The 21291-nt window shown below is 40.1% G+C and overlaps 1 protein-coding gene across 1 annotated transcript; it reads right to left on the reverse strand.

Moving 5' to 3' along the window:
• Nucleotides 1-11594: 11594 nt before the first annotated feature.
• Nucleotides 11595-20745, reverse strand: aph1b (APH1B gamma secretase subunit). The gene is made up of 6 exons (XM_063882343.1): nucleotides 20466-20745; nucleotides 18673-18843; nucleotides 16864-16937; nucleotides 16507-16629; nucleotides 13918-14045; nucleotides 11595-13137 (listed from the first exon to the last, which is right to left on the reverse strand). The coding sequence occupies exons 1-6, from the start codon at nucleotides 20576-20578 to the stop codon at nucleotides 12970-12972; spliced, it is 777 nt and encodes a 258-aa protein (XP_063738413.1). The 5' UTR covers nucleotides 20579-20745; the 3' UTR covers nucleotides 11595-12969.
• Between the last annotated feature and the right edge of the window lie 546 nt (nucleotides 20746-21291).

Consider the following 21291-nt stretch of genomic DNA (forward strand, 5'->3'; position numbering starts at 1 on the left):
TTAGCTATGCTGCCTGGGGATTGGCTGGGTGATACTGTTCTAGATGGTGTTTGACTAGATGGTGCTGTCGTTGAAGATGATTGGTCTAAGCTGAGGGTTCTAGAGGAGGTTGGTGTGCTCTCCATGCTGGAGGACGTAAGGTTTGACGTCAGGTTGGACATCAGGTTGGACGCAGTGATCCGGCTGACCAGTGAATGACTGGAGCCAGACATGTTGCTTCCTAATGCAGCAGCTTCTGTCTGGAGGTCCTTCAAGGAAAGAAATTGTATAAACTTGTATTTAATTCAATATTTGTTGGCATTCAGTCATTCAATAAATTATCCTACCAGACCCTTTTCCAACCTACTAAGTTTATTGTACCTGATGATTTTCATATTGGCCCAGGGCACTGTTTGGCAAAGGGAGCACAAAGCCGATTTGAGCAAACCAAAACCTAGCAACGCATTCTGATTCTTTCAATGAATTCCATGACTTTAATATGAAATCAAGCAAATCTGAAAAAAGCTCAGCTCTTGTTGATCAGATCTATAACGATCTGAGAAAAATGTAAGACACCGAAAGCTTTTACAATTCTGTGTTTGGTTTGGCGAAGAAATTCCTCCCAACCATACTGGTTGTTGTCTGTACTAGAGAGTATGAAACTGAGACAGTGCTGGGAAAAGAAGAGGCTTGAAAGAAAAGAGCTGTCAACAAGTCTCATTAATGACTCCTCTGTGACTTCAAACTCAGCTTTCCCATCCATGTCTACAACCCCACCCTCTCCTCTACCATCTCCCCCCATGTTTTTTCCCATTTTGGATAATCTTTATTGTACAAGATATAAGTGAAGGGATGTTTATCAAGTATTATGCTGAATTTACGTATGAATTCTCCCCAAGTTTACCAAATTCAACATTCCATTTTGAAAGCTGTACTGGAACCAAACTCTTGGAGAAAACTAAATATACATAAAATATCTGTATTTTTTGGCAATGAAAAATGGCAGATTATTACAATCAGAAATTTAACAAAAATATACAATGACCGCAGCATTGGTTTTAAAACATTTGCATTCACGAACCATCAGTCAAAAGCTGTTTCTAAGTCTTGAGCCTCCCTGGATACCTGAGCTCTCAAACGAAGGCTTTCATCCCAAAAAGCCCAAACAAAGCAGATGGCAAGGGTTAGGGGTAGGGGTTGTCAGAGGAGTGTGCGACTATGAATCATTAATCACTGATTACTATCTGAGATATCGATACTGAGCAGGTCAAACGTAAACACACATACAGCAGTGTAACGCCGAGTGACAGAGATCTCACACAAGACAGATCCGCTCTCTATGCCTATGGTCTACGACCTGTGCTACTAATTGCTTTGTTAGTTTGCTAACTTCTATAGTTTGGACCGGATTCTCACGCCTCTCTAAGCCAAAGGGAATCCAAACAAAACACATTCAGGCTGATCGAGGCTCTGATAGCGGAAGGGTGAGACAACAGACCGGCTACTGTATATCCCTGCTGGGACTACCTGACATGTCGGTTTCTGAAGAACAAATGTCAATGTCGAGCAATTTTACCTACATACTGAACTGCACATTAGCTGGGGACAAAGTGCCTTTTGAGTTCATATCTATACATGTCATCTAGGTATAGTCTCATTCTGATCCCATGGGTCATTTGTACTTTTTCTGTGCTTAAATACATTGTTCTGGACTCGATCAGTGTTAACCTTTCAATAAAAACAGAAGCATAACCTAAAATACGCTACTAAAATCATACAAAATATTCAAAGTCATAAGACATTTTTGTATTTTGACATTTTTGTAATAATGTCAAACTTTTGTAAGAATTATAACTGCCACTCAACCCCATTCTATATTATTTCTGAAAACATGTTGATAATCTTCATTTATAAACCATGATATATAGTGTTAGTTATTAACATAATTAACTTCTTTATGCATGTTTAAATTATATATTTTTTACAGTACATCTACCCTAACTATATCTCTGATTAAATTTGTAGGATGTTTGTGCTGGATATTCTGGCATATATGGACATTTAACCAAATAAAACCCTTCAGGTGATAGTAGTTTTTTTTTTCTCCGGCTCTGTGTTTTGGTGTTAGTGTTGCAGATTTTTTGGGTGATCTGCGGCTGTGTGCTTGCCGCTTGAAGCAGCTCCATCAGCATCAATGATCAATGCAGCTGCCTACCTGCCCTCCCTGGGAAGCGGTGTCCCATTTCTGCTGCTTTATCCCACTGCTCCCGCTGCTGGGACAGAGAGAACAAGGAGAGGTTTGTTCATGCGGCAGCTTTCCCCCTGACACCACAAACCCACCAACCAGGAACCAACCAAACCACCAAAAAACCCAAACAACCCCCCAAAAAACTACCTGTCAATCAAGCAAACAATGCCTGCTCCATAATATTCCAGTGTCAAAGGGCCACGTAAAACATCACTAGGGCTGCTAAAAATCAATTTAATCTGCTTTTTGCTGTTATCAATACATAGATTAATTAGTTGATCTTTAAATGTCGAAAATAGTGAGAATGCTTCCAAGATCACACATTTTAGTCAAAATATTCTTTGCAGCCAACAATCAAAAGTTATTCAAAATTCACTCAGAAAAGAAGCACAATGACATTTTGAGAACCTGCGATCAATGTTTTTTTTTTCAAGTTTGGTATAATAAATAACTTGTATGAGTAATTGATTATCAAAATAGATGCTAATTGATATTCTGTTGCACTAATTGATGCATAAACCAACCATTTTAACCCAGTTAAAATGATAACACGTTTTTTATATTATTATTTTAAATGTTTTGATATAATACCAAAAAACTGAATACTGTACATGTTATATACAAAAATACTATTTACTGTATATAGGTATTAATGCAAATAACCTAAAAGGATTTAAATGATGATGAAACATAATTAAAACAACACGTTGCTACTGAAATTTAAAAAATGAACTCACTTATTAAATTCATTCCAGTTAGAAACGTTCACTCTCTCAACACCGAAGGACAGATGCGCTGAAATCATTGGAAATAAAGAAAAAGTCATGTACAACAATGTAAAAAATGTTGAAAGTAAAATAAATATAACTGACAAAGCCAATTTTACTTCAATAAAATGAAAATCAAGAGAATAATTTCCCCTTGTTAGTCCTTATTTTCTAAGTCCTAACACAAAATGTAATGGACATGTAGGACTGATTATTTATTATTTATTCACTTTCTCTGAGAAAACACACTTCACTGTATATGCAGAATAACCAGAAGAAGAGTCCCGTGTAAGGATGTGGCTCACCTTGATAAATTAGAATATAATACAAAGATAATAAGTGAAGAAGCCTTTTCCAGCTCCGTCTTAAATAGGGATCCATTCGTGTTTCGCGGATCCGCAGTCAGTCAGGTTTGGACAGCATCACCTGGTGAAAACCCTCCGGCTGGACTCCCGCTGCTCCCTGCGCTGCTCCATCCGGATCATCCGTGAGCGGCCAACCGCGTGCCTCAAGAACCGCTGCACCTGCTCATTAGCATAAAGTATGCGCAGGTGGGAGTGCGCGTGGGCGGGGCCGCGGCTGCAAGCAGAGATGTAGGCTACTTACTCACTGATGCAGAAAACAATTAATTATAACTAAAATGTAACTTACAGAACACCAAACGCAATTAGATGGCTTCTATCTATGAGTGTGCTGTTTAAAAATCAAACCTAATGTTAAAAATAACTTTGCATGTAGTATTAACAGAGAACAAGGCAAAGGCAAAACTGCACAGTTCTAAGGATTAAATAAAGAGACAATGGACTTAAATCTTTTGGATGGATGGATGGATGGAGGGAGTGCCCCTCTTTGGTCGAAGGGGATATCGCCCGGGGTGCAATTCCATGTAGAACCGCCACTGACCGTAACTTTCATGAAACGCATTTCTCCTGGATGAATTTGTGGCATTTGCAAGCAGTGGCAAGTACTTCCGGTGACAGCTGCAGATGCCACTATGCCTACTTTCCAAGGCATCTGTGGTAATAGTGGCATCTGCGACTGCAGATGCCACTATTACCACAGATGCCTTGGAAATGCCAGATGCCAGTACTTGCCGACGGTTGCTGAAGGGGAATTACCACTGGATTCCGAGGCAAACGAATGTTTAACGTATAGTTGCCACTCGCTTTCCGTGGCAAATGCTGCTGTTTTAACACTTAGGCCTATTTATCGTGGAAAATGTCTCAGTTTAGCAGTGGCAGCTGGTAGAGGGCGCTTTCTCTGTGGAAAGTGTAATATCTATGACTATAATAATAGTTCATAATATATATGTTTTCATATTTCATAATACAATTTTACTAACTATCATCATGTGTTTTAAGTACCTTACTGTTTAATATATAGCCTACATCTAAACCATTATTACAGTACGTAACATTCAGAGTGCATTTTCGACTTCTGAACACTGGGAGAAATATACGTATTTCCCCTTTCGTGGCATCTGCAGCATGTTGTGGCGTCTGCGGCTACAGATGCCACTACTTTGCGGCAGAAAGTAGTGGCATCTGTAGTGGCATCGGTTGCTACCACTGGATTCCGAGTCAAACTAGCTGCACCTTTACCAGCTTTGATAACACTTTTGAGCATCAATAATTATGATCAAAACATATATGATGCTGTGATCATATACAGAGTGGTTTTACTTTAAGTATATTTTGATGCGAATACTTTTTCACTTTTACTTAAGTAACATTTTGAATGCAGGACTTTTACTTATAACAGAGTGTTTATTATGGGGGTAGATATGTGTCATAATTATTTGTGCGAAAAGAAAAAGAATACGTGAGTAAATGTTTGATTTGAAACTGTAAAACAGACTTTCAAATAAGAAAAAAATATTTTCATAAATAAAACGAAAGATCTGTGAGTACTATGATTACATTTGTGAGTCTCTCTCTAACATTTTCAGATATTTGTGAATCCATTTCGTAATTGTCGACCGAAAATGCGCTTGTGGATCTCGATTCTGTGCTTGTGGATCGTCTTTTAACACACACCGAGTTTTGAGACAAACTTTCCACCGGTCTCGACTAAAATCGGCTCGTGTCACTCGGTTATTTTCGGTAACCACGTGATGGACTGCCGATGACGACCCTTCCGCATTTCAAGGTTTTATATTTGATCACATTTACTTTTATTATTATTATTATTATTTTAGTTGTAGGCTACTCATGTTCTATGCCTTGTAAAAAATACTGCTGTATAGCACATATTTAAAAATGTTGGATAAATAAAGTAAATACAACCTGATGTAGTATATCAAAATATGTTAATTAATCAAAAGATGTAGGACTGGGCACAGACAATTGGCAGGGCTCAATCCGAGACCTCCGTTGTAAAAAATGGCGGCGCCTACTTCCGGGGTATGGACATCGAGATAGTTCCAAACATTGGCATTTGGGCGTTGGACCCCGTTCACTGACATTGCGGCGCGTAGATTAGTTCCAGAGGTAAGTTGCTGAAATATTGACCTCTTTTGAATTAAGTCTGCCTGCGACCTACAAGAAAAAACAAAGAAAAGAGCGAATTTCAAGGATTTTGTCAACTTTGTCAACAAGCAGGTTAGATATATGTTACACCCACTCTATGGAAACATAAAAGAAACCACCACAGGCATGAAAGACCCAGTCCGACCAAAACCACAATATGCCGAGGCATTCAAACCCAAGAAGGTATTCACAACAGCCGTTGTTCCCGCCGGAATCGAAAACAAAGTCAAGATGGAAAACGACAAGCAAGCAACTTTAAAAACACAACCTGTCACAGTGGACGCAAACAGCAAGCCTTGTGTTTATTGCAAAGGAGAGCAACACAGCCTCACAGTCTACAGAAAACTCAAGGGCAAGCCACACAAAGAAAAGATTGACTTCTTGAGACGCAAAGGTTTGTGTTTTGCATGTTTGAAACACGGTCACATGAGTAGCAGCTGCAAAGAGAAAGTTCAATGTGAAGAGTGCTCTCGACTGCATCCCACACTGCTGCACATGTACACTAAAGACTTGCAGGGAGAAACTGCAACAGAAAGTCGTGGACAACAATCTTTATCAAGTGCTCTTGTACAAATGACTGAAACTTTTGGCATCATTGGGGCCGGTAAGGAGGATTGTGTCCTTTCCATTATTCCAGTGTGTGTCAAGGCACAAAAAGGAACCAAGGCAGTGAGAACATATGCCTTTTTGGACCCAGGTAGCTCAGCTACTTTCGCTACAGAGTCACTGATAAACCAACTTAACATGAATGGACGCAATGTTAATATCTCGTTGCGTACTATGGGTAATGAATCTGTTGTGAACACATGCATTGTCACTGGACTGGAAATCAGTAGTCTGGATAGCAACCAGTTTATTGAACTTTCAGAGGTGTATTCACAAAAACACATCCCTGTAACCAAAGATAATATCCCCCGCCAAGAGGATGTTAACAGTTGGCCTCACCTAAAGGAGGTGAAACTTCCCACTATTAAAGCTGGGGTTGGATTACTCATTGGAGCAAATGTTCCCAAGGCGATGGAGCCACTACAAGTGGTCAACAGCGTGGACGATGGACCATACGCCGTGAGAACAATATTAGGCTGGACTGTAAATGGACCGCTCAGGGGTGGAAGTGGTACAATGGAGACAAACAGATTGACAGAAGTCTTTGCTAATCGAATCTCAGTAGCTAAGCTAGAAGAGCTCTGGCAACTGCAGTTCAAGCAGGACTTTCCCGATGCCGGACAAGACGAGGATATCGAAATGTCCAAGGATGATCACAAGTTCGTCAACACAACTCTGAATCCCGCTGATCATGTCTCGAGAGGACAGACTGTTGAAGCATTCCTGACATGTGAAAGCTGGCTTTCAAGACCAAATTTCTTGCTTTGCTCACAAGATCAGTGGCCCAAGAATCCAGATCCTGGAATGCTGGACGTCAACGACCCAGAGGTCAAAAGAGTAGCTCAAGTACATGTCATTCAGGCTCAAGAGCCCAAAGATACAATGGACTATTGGATGACTCACTACTCATCCTGGACAAAGCTTAAACGTGCTGTTGCCTGGTTTCTGAAACTGAAAGACTTGCTCAAGGAACTGAAAGCAAAGAGAAAAGAACCAAACACTTTAAGTGGAGAAAGCAGAGTGAATCAGTTTAAGAAAACTTTTAAAGGAACACACCTAACCTGTGAAGGTTTGACTGAAGCAGAAAAAGAAATTGTGAAGTACTGTCAAAAGAAAAGTTTCAAAGAAGACTTGGCAACCCTGAAGAAGCATCAAAGGGTAAAGAAAGGCAGCTCACTTCATAAGCTGAATCCAGTACTTCAAGACGGAGTCATGAGAGTCGGCGGAAGGTTGAGCCGAGCAGCAATGCCGGATGATTCCAAACAGCAAGTCATCTTGCCAAAAGATTCGCACATCACAAGGCTGGTGCTGAGACATACTCATGAGATAACAGCTCACGCCGGAAGGAATCACATGTTAGCTCAACTGCGACAACGATTCTGGATCCCTGGAGCAAATGGAACCATCAGAAGGTTTTTGTCCAAGTGCATCACCTGTAAAAAATTACACGGAACTGCTGGCAAACAACTCATGGCGGATCTACCAAAATGCAGGGTCCTGCCCGACGATCCCCCATTCACAAGAGTCGGTGTCGACTACTTCGGCCCGTTCCTGGTGAAAAGAGGAAGAGGGCAAGTAAAGAGATACGGCGTCATCTTCACGTGTCTCGCCATACGAGCCGTACATCTAGAAGTTGCCTCTTCACTTGACACGGACGCGTGCCTCAACGCAATTAGAAGATTCCTTGCCAGAAGAGGCCAAGTCAAAGAGATGTACTCAGATAATGGCACCAACTTCCGGTCTGCCGACAGTGAGTTGAAGAAATCGATCCAAGAGTGGAACACTAAAAAGATCGCAAAACAGTTGCAACAGAAGGGCGTCCAATGGCACTTCAATCCTCCCGCAGGTTCTCACCACGGAGGAAGCTGGGAGCGGCTGATCCGCTCAGTGAGGAAGATTCTGAACATCACAGTGAAGGAACAACTTTTGGATGAAGAAGGTCTCCATACCTTGCTGTGTGAAGCTGAGGCTGTCATAAACAGCAGGCCCATCACAAAGTCATCTTCAGACCTCAATGATTTAGAGGCTTTAACACCCAACCACCTGGTGTTGCTCAAGATCAAACCTGAATTACCACCAGGGGTATTCAACAAGGACGACCAGTACGCTAATCGTAGATGGAGACAGGTCCAGTACCTCGCGGACGTGTTCTGGAAACGCTGGTGCAAGGAATACCTCATGCAGCTTCAAGAACGTCAACGATGGTTCACGCCTGGAAGAAACTTCTGCATCGGTGATGTGGTGCTGATTGTAGACGACACTTCACCCAGAAATTCATGGCCACTTGGAAGAATTGTGGAAACCTTTCCCGACAAGAAAGGCCTGGTTCGTCAGGTGAAAGTCAAGACCAAGACCAATGAGCTTTGTCGTCCAATAACAAAGCTATGTCTTCTGCAAGAATCAGAGGATAATTGATGAACTGTTTTGAAAGACCCGTTTGGACAGGGCGATGAACAAGAATAAGATTTGTTTATATTGTTGTTCTTTAACTACAGTAAAAGTAACATAGCATGTAGGCTCCTTTAATTTAAGTTAAAAGTTTGAGTAATTGTCTTCAAGGGCATTGATTACAATTAGGGGCCGGTAATGTAGGAGCCTAAATGCAGTTTGTTGGTGTTTTGATACACTCATGGGAGGAGTTTCCGGGGTTAATCTGGGGTCAGTCAGGAAATGCAAGAGTGGAGCCAAACTGTTTTTTGACCTCTCTCATTCTCTCTCGATCTTTGGATAAACTGTATAACTTTGTAAAAACACATTATTTTCTGTGCTTATTTTTCTTGAATTGAAGTAAACAGTTGAATTTACCGAGTTGTCCTGTGGATTTTTTGATTTGGATTACGACGAGGGAGATTGTTACGAGCGTCAAGCTAAGGCTTCATTCACTGGAAAGCTACATTTACCATTCAATAACTCAATCGCTGCTGTCTGTCCCATAGAATAACATGACAGCGCAGCGTTTGTTTGGATGAACCACGTGACAATAATTAAAGACATCAGAGAGTGTCGTAACTCTTAGTGTCTATATAGCTCTGGGTGTGCCTAGATTTGTAGGCTATGGCCTTGGCTCATTTATTATGAAGAACATATATCAGAACACATTTTCGATGACCACACGTTGTACACCCACATTTACATTACAGTGGACCTGGGGCTAATACAAGAGTGTGTGTGGGGGGGGGGGGTGTGGGGTGTGTGTGTTTGTGCCCGTGCCCATGTTGTTCCCGCACAAGGTTGCAGCATTGTTGCAAAGTTCCAGCACAGACACCTGTCTGCGGGAACCAATTCTCTATTTTTGTATATTCTATCCCAGTCTCAAATTGGAGGACAGGACACAATAAATATAGCTTTGCCAGTGCAGTTCCTTATCACAACTGATCAAGATGGCCACACGATTCAATGCTTTGAGGGCCTTGCAATTGATTTTGGAAGAAATAGAAGATTTTGATGATGATGTAGAGGAAGAGGTTACAGAAATTGAGGATCATATTACTGAAAAGGTTGAGTCTGACTGTGAAGAAGAGGATGATATTTATGTGTTTAGATTGAAGATTAAAAACCTGTTAGTGAAACAGCAGATCAACAGATGGTTAACTCTGCTTCTTCGCTGTGTGTGTGTGTGTGTGTGTGTGTGTGTGTGTGTGTGTGTGTGTGTGTGTGTGTGTGTGTGTGTGTGTGTGTGTGTGTGTGTGTGTGTGTGTGTGTGTGTGTGTGTGTGTGAACTCGGTCAGCTTTGGGTAAAGGGTCCTGCACAGCGCCCAGTGTGCTGCGTTATCTGGGCCGGTGGTTGGCGAGCAGGAAGTCCTTGTCTTTGCAGGTGAGGCAGAGTTTGAGGTTCCTGAGGGAGCCGCCGGCGGAGTAAAACGCCCAAATGCCCATCACGAACAGAATGATGTATGATGTAGGTGGGGACCAAGCTGGCCACGTAATCGGGGTTCTGGAAGGTCTGCGTGCGAAGACGGGAAACGCGTATCAATATGATGGTACAATGAAAAGAGTTGTGCAGTTAAACATTGAAATTGGCACATCAGTTTGTGAAGGTTTAGCTAATGGTATGTGATGGAAGTCATAAATATGGAATTTGGATTTGGAAAAATGTGTCCATGCTTTTATCTTTATTGCCTTGTGTTGAAAGGTGCTGTATCAGTAAACTTGCCTTGCCTATAATGTTATAACACATTTATTTCTCAACAAATGTTTTGAAGGTTTTAAGCATATGTTGATGATTACCAGGATGTTCTTTTGGACAATGCATTATTAACTTTATTACAAAATAATTTACAATTTACATTTCATGCAGTGCTCTCTATAAAAAGTGTAGAGGTTTTATATTAACCCACTTCTCGGACTTGTGTTGTACTCGTACGAGAGTCTATTAAAATCAGTTGTATTGTTCCGGCCTGTCTTGAAGAACAGTACCTTCAACCAGCCCTCATCATGCTCAAACCCCCTAGCAACACTCACCAGACAGGAAACCAGGAGGTGGCTGATGACGACGGCGGCCAGCGCTGCTTCTCACAGGCTTCGAAGAAGACCACGCTCCAGAACATGTGCACAGTGGTGACGCCAGTGTGACCAGCTGCACGGACTCGCATTAGCATGTGAAAGTCTGGGCAGAGGAAACACTTCCTGCGCTGTCTGTCTGCTGTCTGTGTGAAAAAGGCCTTTGACTGACTGAAGCCCTCAAGAGAGCCCAACAGGCTTTGTATCGCCCTGCCAGGAGGTGTCCGCTTTCATAAATGGAAACAAGAGTAGTAGAGAGGGGGTGGCAGAGTGGGGGGACATTTTAAGATTATGTTTTTTGTTTTAAAGTGAGTGATTTCTGATAAATCTTCTTAAAAATAAAGCTTCTTAATGTCATACTCCTTGAGCTCATTGTCTTTTCGGACGTGAGAACTGAAGCATCATCATAAAGTAAAGCTTTTGCGATCACTCTCTCACACACACACACACACACACATACACACACAGTACTGAAACCTGGCGCCTGCTTTGTGTCCTGCAGACGGCTCATTAAGAGATCCCATGAAATGACTTATTCTGTAGTGTTATATTTTTTCTGTATTAATTAAGCATTTGTCGCAGGACTTGTAGAGTTAATCTGGTGTTGTTTTATATCAATACTTTCTTACTTTTCTAAACTGTCGGTGGCATTAAGTGACAGACCTATTAGTACCATGATGGTTTTTTAAGTCTTTGGTCATGAAAGAATATATTGGACAAAATAAAGGGGCCCTACTATGCTTTTTTGGGTTTCCCTTTCCCTCTAGTGTGTTGTATAGGTCATTGTGCATGTAAATGGCCTGCAAAGGCTACATTCCCAAGTTCCCTCTAGAGGGAGTTTCTCTCCCACACACTCAGGAAAAAAAACTGAAAAACCTCGGAGTTCAACAGTACCACATAGTACACCCTCCAAAATGATCACACTCTTGAATCAACGTCTTTTTGAAATAAATAAACAAAAATATATAACCTTTATGAAGGGAGATTTTATTGCAGGATTCTATTATGGTGTGCATTAATTAAGCTGTAGGTTAACCTCATCAAGTCTTCTCTACCCGAACAAGCCTCATTTAATTATGTTTGGAATCAAGTAATAAAAGAAATTCTAAGCTTAACCTTAAACTAGTTCACTGGTAGAAACATGGAGGACTTTACAAACTGTACAAGCAGATCAACACCAAAATAAAACCAGGTACAAATGGAAAACATTTGTTATTGGAGCATTCATGATAACTCCTGCACTCGCTCAGAACATAATAAAAGTCAACAAAGAAATTCAACATTCAGAGATCATGAAGGCCCAATTTCCCCTGTTCTTGATCCTATTTATGTTTTTATAAATAGTGGGTTTGTGTACACACAAGCGAGAAATAAAGTACATTAACCATCTGTTTATCTACACTGAAGCTGAGTTTTAGATAAGGACTTAACATATTAAACAATTTTATTCTCTCAAGAACAGGATTCAACATTTTCCTATAGAACCACAGGTCTTTGAAAGCCGCAGAATGTTGTAATTCCTGCAGGACCACACTTTGATACCTTTGAGTGATTTGGAATAACGAGAAGTAGAAGCCAAAGTGTGCAAATGAGTTAAACAATAAGTGTTTATGCATTCAGCCTTCTTATTAGTAACCATCATCTTAGAGGCATAAATACTGAAGCATGGAATGAAAGACTCAACTGAAGGAAGTCAAGGTGATTTAGTTTAATTGTCCTACAGAAGGAATAAAGTCATTGCTTCTAGATAACTGATTAAACAAAAAACCTCAAATCTCTGTTCATTTCAAATCAACGTCAAGTTCTTACACAGACTAAAGATATCACATTTTGAAAAAAAGGTTTCACTATCTACACAGCTGGGAATTAAAAATGCATAAATATTTACACAAAGAGTTCTGATCAGAAATGAGAAATCAAGCCTTTGACACATTTGAAAAGAAGATAGTTGAAAACATTGGGAGTATTTACAGAATGTGAAACGCTTCGCCATCTAAAAACACCTTTTGTTGGTTTGTTTCGAAGCATCAGGCAACAAACGGGACACTACCAGCTAGATTTCAGAGATTGTGTATTTTTGAATTATACAAACAAACTGTATTAATTAAAGGACCTTTCTGTGACTCTTCTTTTACGTGTTTAGATTGAAGATGAAAAACCTCTTGGTGAAACAGCAGATCAACTGATGGTTAACTCTGCTTCTTCGCTGTGTTGTGTGTTGTGTGTTGTGTGTTGTGTGGTCTGTGTGTGTGTGTGTGTGTGTGTGTGTGTGTGTGTGTGTGTGTGTGTGAACTCGGTCAGCTTTGGGTAAAGAGTCCTGCACAGCGCCCAGTGTGCTGCGTTATCTGGGCCGGTGGTTGGCGAGCAGGAAGTCCTTGTCTTTGCAGGTGAGGCAGAGTTTGAGGTTCCTGAGGGAGCCGCCGGCGGAGTAAAACGCCCAAATGCCCATCACGAACAGAATGATGTAGGTGGGGACCAAGCTGGCCACGTACTCGGGGTTCTGGAAGGTCTGCGTGCGAAGACGGGAAACGCGTATCAATATGATGGTACAATGAAAAGAGTTGTGCAGTTAAACATTGAAATTGGCACATCAGTTTGTGAAGGTTTAGCTAATGGTATGTGATGGAAGTCATAAATATGAGAACATGGCCTTCTGTATACCAAGTGATAATGTCAAAAAAGCTACTATAATGAATATCAGGGCCCATTCACACCTAATAGTCCGCCTCTTTGGTGCACACCAGACGTTAGCTTGTTAAATTGTTTCATTTTTCAGAAGGTGCAAACTAACCACACCATGGAGTTAAACGCTCCAGATTCACCCGTACTAAACAAGGCTGGTGAGAACGTGACCTTATTCTCCAATCTTAGGAGATGATGGGAGAATAATATTCCTTACGCAATAAAAGCACCTTTAATAATTCATCGGGGGGATTTTCTATTACCAGTGAATACCCTGATGAGTACCTTAAAACAAGCTGTTCTGCCTGCTGTCACAGTAGAGATGTGAAAAACAAAGCCTGGTTTAATATATAAGCAAATCAACAAATAAACCTTGCCATTTAAAATCTTTAACAATGCAGGGGACCATATCATTTTAAATACTGTGTTAAACAATGTTTAATATTGTTTTTGGCCTTTTATAAATCTGCATCCCTACTATCACCTTGAGAATATATCTCGTATGAGAGTAAAGTCTATTAAAATCAGTTGTATTGTTCCGGCCTGTCTTGAAGAACAGTACCTTCAACCAGCCCTCATCATGCTCAAACCCCCTAGCAACACTCACCAGACAGGAAACCAGGAGGTGGCTGATGACGACAGCGCCCACCGCCCACCAGCGCTGCTTCTCACAGGCGTCGAAGAAGACCACGCCCCAGAACATGTGCAGCAGGATGATGGCCAAGGTCATGAAGGCTGAAAAAGTGGTACATTTCTTCATCAAATTCACAATAGTTTTCTTAATTGGCTCCTCTGCATCGGCTAGAACATCTACAGTCAGGTCCATAAATATTTGGACATTGACACAGTTTTCATTATTTTGGCTCTGTACACCACCACAATGGACTTGAAATCAAAAAGTCCATATGTGCTTTAGGTGCGGACTTTCAGCTTTATTTTGAGGGTATTTATATCCAAATCAGAGGAATGGTGTAGGAATAACAAAACATTGTATACGCGGTATCCCCTTTTTAAAGGGACCAAAAGTAATTGGACAAAGGAACATAATCATAAATAAAATTGTCACTTTTAATATTTGGTTGCAAATCTTTTCCAGCCAATGACAGCCTGAAGTCTTCAGTTCCTGCTTGTTCTTTTGGCAGTTTCCCTTCAGTTTTGTTTTCAGCAAGTGAAGTGCAGGCTCACTTGGATTCATGGCAGGTGATTGAATTGGCCATTGCAGAAATTCCTGTTTGGTTGCTTTTGCATTATGTGTCAGGTCATTGTCCACCTGCACTGTGAAGCATTTGGACGAATATGAGCAGATAATATTGCCCGAAACCCTTCAGCGTTCATCCTGCTGCTTTTGTCAGCAGTCACATCATCATTAAATATAAGGGAGGCAGTTTCATTGGCAGCTAAACATGCCTACGCCATAACACTACCACCATGCTTCACTGATGAGGAGTACGCTTTGGATCATGAGCAGTTCCTTCCCTTCTCTATGCTTTTCTCTTCCTATCATTCTGGTACAACTTGATCTTTGTCTCATCTGTCCATAGGATGTTTTCTAGATCTGTACAGGCTCTTTCGGATGGGTTTGAGCAAACTCTAATCTGGCCTTCCCATTTTTGAGGATCACTAACGTTTACATCATGTGGGGAACCCTCTGTATTTCCTCTGGTGAGGACTTCTCTTGATTTTTTACTTTGACACAGATACATCCACCTCCTGGAGATTGTTCTTGATCTGGCAAACTGCTGTGTAGGGTTTTTCCTTCACCTGGAGAAGAATTATTCTGTCCTCCACCACAGTGGTCTTTTATGGTCTTCCAGGTATTTTGGTGTTGCTGAGCTCAACAGTGTGTTCTTTCTTTTCAAGAATGTATCAAATAGTAGATTTGGCCACACCTAATGTTTTTGGTATGTATGAGAGGTTGGAGGGGGGTGTGCGTTTTTTCCCCTTCCCCAAACCGAAATCGAAGCCTGACAAGTGTCGCCTGTGGATTAAACTTTGTGGACGTCCTCACTCTCAGCTGAACCCCTCAAGGATCGACCGGCACACTTTTGTGTGTTCTAATGTAAGACTTTTGTCTTTAACCCTACAGTTAAGTTAAACTATTCGGTATTCTGTGATTTCAATCTATACATTTGGTTGTTGTATTGGCAGAAGATGGGTCAACTTTTTCGGTCTGTCTTGGCCCTGGCCACAACGATTGCTGTCTCGGGCTGTGGTGTTACTTTGACACCTCTGGGTTTATGCCACTGTTGTGGTAAGCTTTTGGAGGACTGCAGTTCTAGGCCTACAGACATGTTGGCGTTTTGTAACTGACAGAGGTCCAGAGTATGGATAAGCCCGATGATGTGGGCGCAGAACCCTGAGGAGCTAACGAAAGATCACCTCGTTAATTACAGCTAGCCTGCTAACGTTGCCTATTATGGTTATGATACGCTAGCATATAAGGCTATATGTTATACGTGCTTTTGCTATAATAACGACGATAATAGTGAATATAGACCTACCCATCTTTACAGGAACAGTGTTGCTCGTTGACATCATTTGTGCCAGCCTCCGTCTGGATCATCAGCTGATGTGGCAACTCACTTTTTGATTGTGAACTATACGCTTTTGCCTCTATTTTGATCGCATTATGCTCATTTTTTGTTACGTTGATATCCTGTATGTAACCCTCAAAGGTATACTGTTAACCTTTCCGTCTACTTCGGTCAGAAACAGCATTTGCTGCTTTGTAAAAGCCGGACAGCAGTTCAGCTGGAAGAGCTGTCAAAAACGCCATGTTGAAAGTATGTTTGTCGGACTAAGCAACAATAACCAAGGGGGGCGGGGCTTAGCGAAAGGTCAATTGTCCAATTACTTTTGGTCCCTTAAAAAAGGGGATACCCTGGATAAACATGTGTTGTAATTCTTACACCATTCACCTGATCTGGATGGAAATACCCTCAAAATAAAGCTGAAAGCCTGCACTTAAAGTACATGTTTATTGTTTAATTTCAAATCCATGTGGGGTACAGAGCCAAAATAAGGAAAATTGTGTCAATGTCGAAATATTTATGGACCTCGTAAATGTAAGATCAGAGTCAACACCATTTATTGACTGTAAAAGGCGAACACAAATGCAATTAAAATCAAAAGGGAAACACTACAGCGGTTTGATTTGGATTCATCCAACAGCTTAAGTGTTTGTGAGCTTTGGTACCTGAGGACAGGAAGTAGTGCTGGGAGTCTCCGTGGATCCCAACGGTTCCAGGCCCCACAGAGTCTGCCAGGATGTTCACCACTGAGAACGCTCCGCTCATGAAGCCGAAGCCAAGGCCGGACACTGAGGTAACAAGGACGACAAGAGGAGTTTTAAAGGATTCTGTAAAAATTAATACATTTCAGGGATTGGATTGAGATCATTAGGCTCCACAGGAAGTAGGTACAACACTGCTAGATGATTTAAAAAGAATGGTTACAAACAAAGCAACAGAGTTTGAGATTTCCTTATTCTTTAGACAAAAACGGTAAAGAATAAGAGTAGTAGCAGGTGAAGTGAAGTGCACACTATCTGTACCGTAGGCCAGCTGCCGTATGGAGATCGGCATGGTTTCTTCCTGGCTGAGAGTGAGGAGGCCTTCATTTGCTTTCCTGAAAGAGAACACACACAAACACACACATGAGCCTTAAAGCTCCTGTTCTTTACTGTGAGCTGTAACAAGATCATCAGTCAGAAATATGTCAGACAAAGGGAGATGATACGGCCTGCGACAATGAACCTTTTTTTTTAGAAAAGGAATGACGGTGGGAAACTGGGACACTACAGCTTATGAGTCAGGGTGTGATGATGACTATGATTATATAACTTCTTTTCTTTTACACAAAATGTCTCTTGACATTGTGTAGGTCATGTTTTTGCGCTGAAACAAACTCTACTTGAACTACAGTGTTAACTGAAAAACGCATAAAATATGTGTGGTATTAAAAAGAGGGGAAAGCCTGTTTTTTTATTACTTCTTTCAATAAATAATACGCAGTTACACATACGATTTTTGCACCTTCTTCTAAAATTGAGATTTGGGGAAGAATGATATAATGTTTACATTTTTTAAGTATTTTACTACTGGTTCTATCTATCTCTATACACAATGAAAGACTTATAGTGATTAAATGTTTGCTTTAATTACATCATTCAGCCTCTTTAATAGGCCTGTTGGTTTATCGCCTGACAGAAAATGTTTTTAAATGAACTATTTCAAGTTTATTTCAAGCAAACATTTACTGGTCTTTTACACTCTTTGTCTTCTTTTTAATGAGAATAAATTGAATACAATGGGGATTTTAACTGTAGTCAGACAAATGACATTTGATGAAATATTCTTTGGTTCTAGGAAATTGCAATGTACTTTGTGTTTCTTTGATAGAAGTAACACGTCCATGCTTTGTCCTTTAAAGATGCACCATCACATTAGCACTGACTATATATTCCTGTGAATGTGATCTGATAAGCTACAGCAAAGTAGTGTATTATTATCTCTCCGTGTTACACAGTAGATCATATTAAACACTTGTTTCAGAATCACGTTGTGTTAGCTTTGTATGGTAAAAGCATAGACTGAATAAAAGAAGCACTGGCATTCACTTCACTGCGATAATTAAAGGATGATTAAACCTTAGTGCCCTCTACTGGCTGCTGGTGTTCTTTCACATTTCCTTTGTTCTGATTCCAGGCCACAAATAAAACTGTGATGAAATTAGATTCTAAAAACGTATAGGGATCACATTGAAATATATGTTTAATGTACTTTCATGGACGCTATTGGAAGCATGCAGATCTGAAGAAAATGTTTAGAAAATGAAAACATTTAAATCAATAACAGATATTGAAGTAGAAATGACTATTGACTACAACAATTTCTTGTATAAAATCTCAAAAGCAGTAAAAAAAAAATAGTTTATTAAATATACACGTAATGTGTATTATATAGCTGATATATTAGTCACAGTCATCAGGATTATGTTTGCATGCCCCTCGCTCATTCAGCTATGTCAAGCTTCTCTCAGTTAATACAATTGAAAGCAGTGAATGTCTGATTTTTTTTCCTTCAGATTTCTCCCATGTCATGTCAGAACTTCAGACGCATCACAACACAAGCTGTAAAAAATCCCCTGCTGACTATTTTAAAATTAAATAAAGGTGATTTCATCCAACAAAATACAACTCCACTGCAAAGAATGTGTAAGAACTCTGATCATGATGTCAAAAAGCTCAGGATCAGATGGTTCACACAGAATATCATCATTGAGTGTGATAACAGAGACTGTGTCGAGGATGACGTGTGTGTAAACGCGTAAGACAGCTGTGAGTGTTGTGGCAACAACTTACTTCAGCAGCTTGTAGTAAGCGAAGCGGAAGGTTTCCTGCAGCAGGACGGACAGCACCACGCCGAAGATGAGGAGCCCTTTCTGCTGCGCCGCGCTCTCTTTATTACTGATCTGAACCGAGATGAACCAGACCAGAGAGGCCAGCAGTAGAGACACCAGCCAGAAAAATGCTCTGAGGAGAAAAACAGATATACAAATAGTTATATAGAAAGAGACACAGGCAGGAGAGACACCTGAGGGAATTCCTAGGCACATTTCTTGGTTTGAGTTCAGTACATTACTCTGTCAATGCCATATTAAAAGTGTTTGCTTTTATTTCTTATTGTCTGGCCTTCCATTCTTAGCAGTCACAAACAGCTGCGAATGTCTACGCAGGCATACTGCTTCATGGTATTTAAAATGGTCAAAAGTAGGCTATTCCCACAGGGTGTTCATATTTCAACAGGCGGTCAATTTTTGGCACAATACCTGGCCTGAGGGTCAGGTAAAAAAATAAACAGGCTGAAATGTCCTTTACCGCTTACTAGGCAGAACATTAAAGTTAATTTATGTCAGTAGTATTATTGTTAACAAGGCATTAAGCACTGAGTTAACCACATCTCAAACCTGTGAAAGCAGACTAAGTAGTAAAAAAAAAAAAAGGCATTTATTAAAATGTGATACTTTCATGTTGTGCTGCAGCTAAAATCTTCCAATAATTTGTAGAAATAATTCATTTAAAATCGGTTGTTTTTACAATGGCTGAAAATAGTGGAAAACTCCCCTGAAAATCCAAAACATTTCTATAATAAATGACCTAACCTTTCCATGTAAGTGTACGTTGTCTTTTCCAGAAAAAGCTCAAATAAGACAATCAAATCAAAAACATCAATAACGATATTGCAATGGCACTGTAGGGTTGTAAATTGGTGTACTATATACACAGAATGAGATAAAAAATCATCATATTGCAGAAAAAATGAACAAATGAGTAAAGGTGATTATTAGGACGATGCATTAGTGCAGTTGGATAAAGGGAAACTTTACACTGTAATGCAGGACAAAAACACATTTGATACCACAATATTAAGAGGTCGAATAAAGGAATCCTGAGTTCATACTTCATTTAAGTCTGGTTTGGTGAATATCTTTAACTTACTCACTTTAACACATTTTGGTGTCAACATCAGGAAAACTATTTTTTTTCAGGTTTTATTGTAACAGGGCTCATTTAAATAAAAATAAATATGGGTGTAATATGCTAAATCCTTCACTCAAAGTTGAATCCCTGTTGCAGCAAGGAAATGTACCACTTTTTGACCACAGGGCATCATAAGAACTGGAAAATATGTAAGCAATTGGACTTGACACAACTTGCAGAATACAATAAACGTGTATGTACTCATGATCAGGCACTGATTGTATATTACAAGTCATGTGAATAGCTGCCGGCTTGAATCAAAAATAAAACTGTTAAAGTAATGTGAAACATAAATAAGGATAAGGTTATGCAGACTCTAGAACTAAATATTTACTTTCTTGCTACATGTGTGTCAGAACAATTATGGCCAGCTTAGTTTCTACTTTGAGTTAGAAGAATAAAAAACAAAACTATCGAGAGTCCCAAAATGGAAGCTAATAGTAGCAGCTAGCTAGGGAAGCGGTCTGTTAGCTGGGAAGCGGTCTGTTAGCTAGCAAGCTAACAGACACTGGTAAATACTGGAGTTTCAGCTAGTTAAACACAGCAGTATTACGCTGCTTTGTAAAGATAAGGTAACGTTCACCAAGCGCTAATGAATATAGATTATCTCTTACCCGGCTATGAGGAAAATGACCCTCAGCGGCTCCCGGGCGATGGTAAACAGGAACAGAGCGATGGCCGGGCCGAAGGCAATAAAGGTGCAGCCGAAAAACACCGCCGCCGTCATCTTTGTCTCTTTGTGGGGGTATCAGCGGCCAGCAGCGCAACCTGAAGCGTCTTGTCTTGGCCCTTTACACGGTAATTTACAGATTATGGTCTTTAAGTGTTAATAAATGTAGCTGATGGTTTGATTCCCTTTACTTCCACCAGCGTATCACAGGGTCTACGCGTGTCGTCACATCACGTGACTGAAAAACCCTTTTTTCCTTCCAAAACTTTATTGAAAAGGGCAAAATTAACACACACTGAAAACTATAAGTTAAATTAAAATATGTGAATTAATATGTATTGCTTGATTAATTTGTTTTTATGTTATTTATTTTTTTCTTATTTACGCAATAAGATATCGTATAAATGTGGAGGAATACATAAATGTTTAAATTCCAGGGGGGTCATTTAAAATGCCCCAGAATGTCTATTATGAAATATTGAGTACATTGTTATGTAATTACTATAATAAATACCATTAAAAACGGAATGGTTACTAATCTATGTGGCAATCTATCCTTGCACAATCCGACAAATATTCTATGTATCTAACTGATTTCTTTTTACTGACGATTTGAGAGAGGATGGATCAGTTCAGCTTTTTGTTGAAATGTTTGATGAACAAAGTATTATAAAAATGTAATGGACAATAAAATAAACTTAGTAAATCTAATGTAAATCTAATTGCATGCATTCTGTAGGCTAATCTCTTTACAAAACAATTGTCTTTGT

This window comes from Eleginops maclovinus, chromosome 4 (genome assembly GCF_036324505.1).
Source record: "Eleginops maclovinus isolate JMC-PN-2008 ecotype Puerto Natales chromosome 4, JC_Emac_rtc_rv5, whole genome shotgun sequence".
NCBI lineage: Eukaryota > Metazoa > Chordata > Actinopteri > Perciformes > Eleginopidae > Eleginops > Eleginops maclovinus.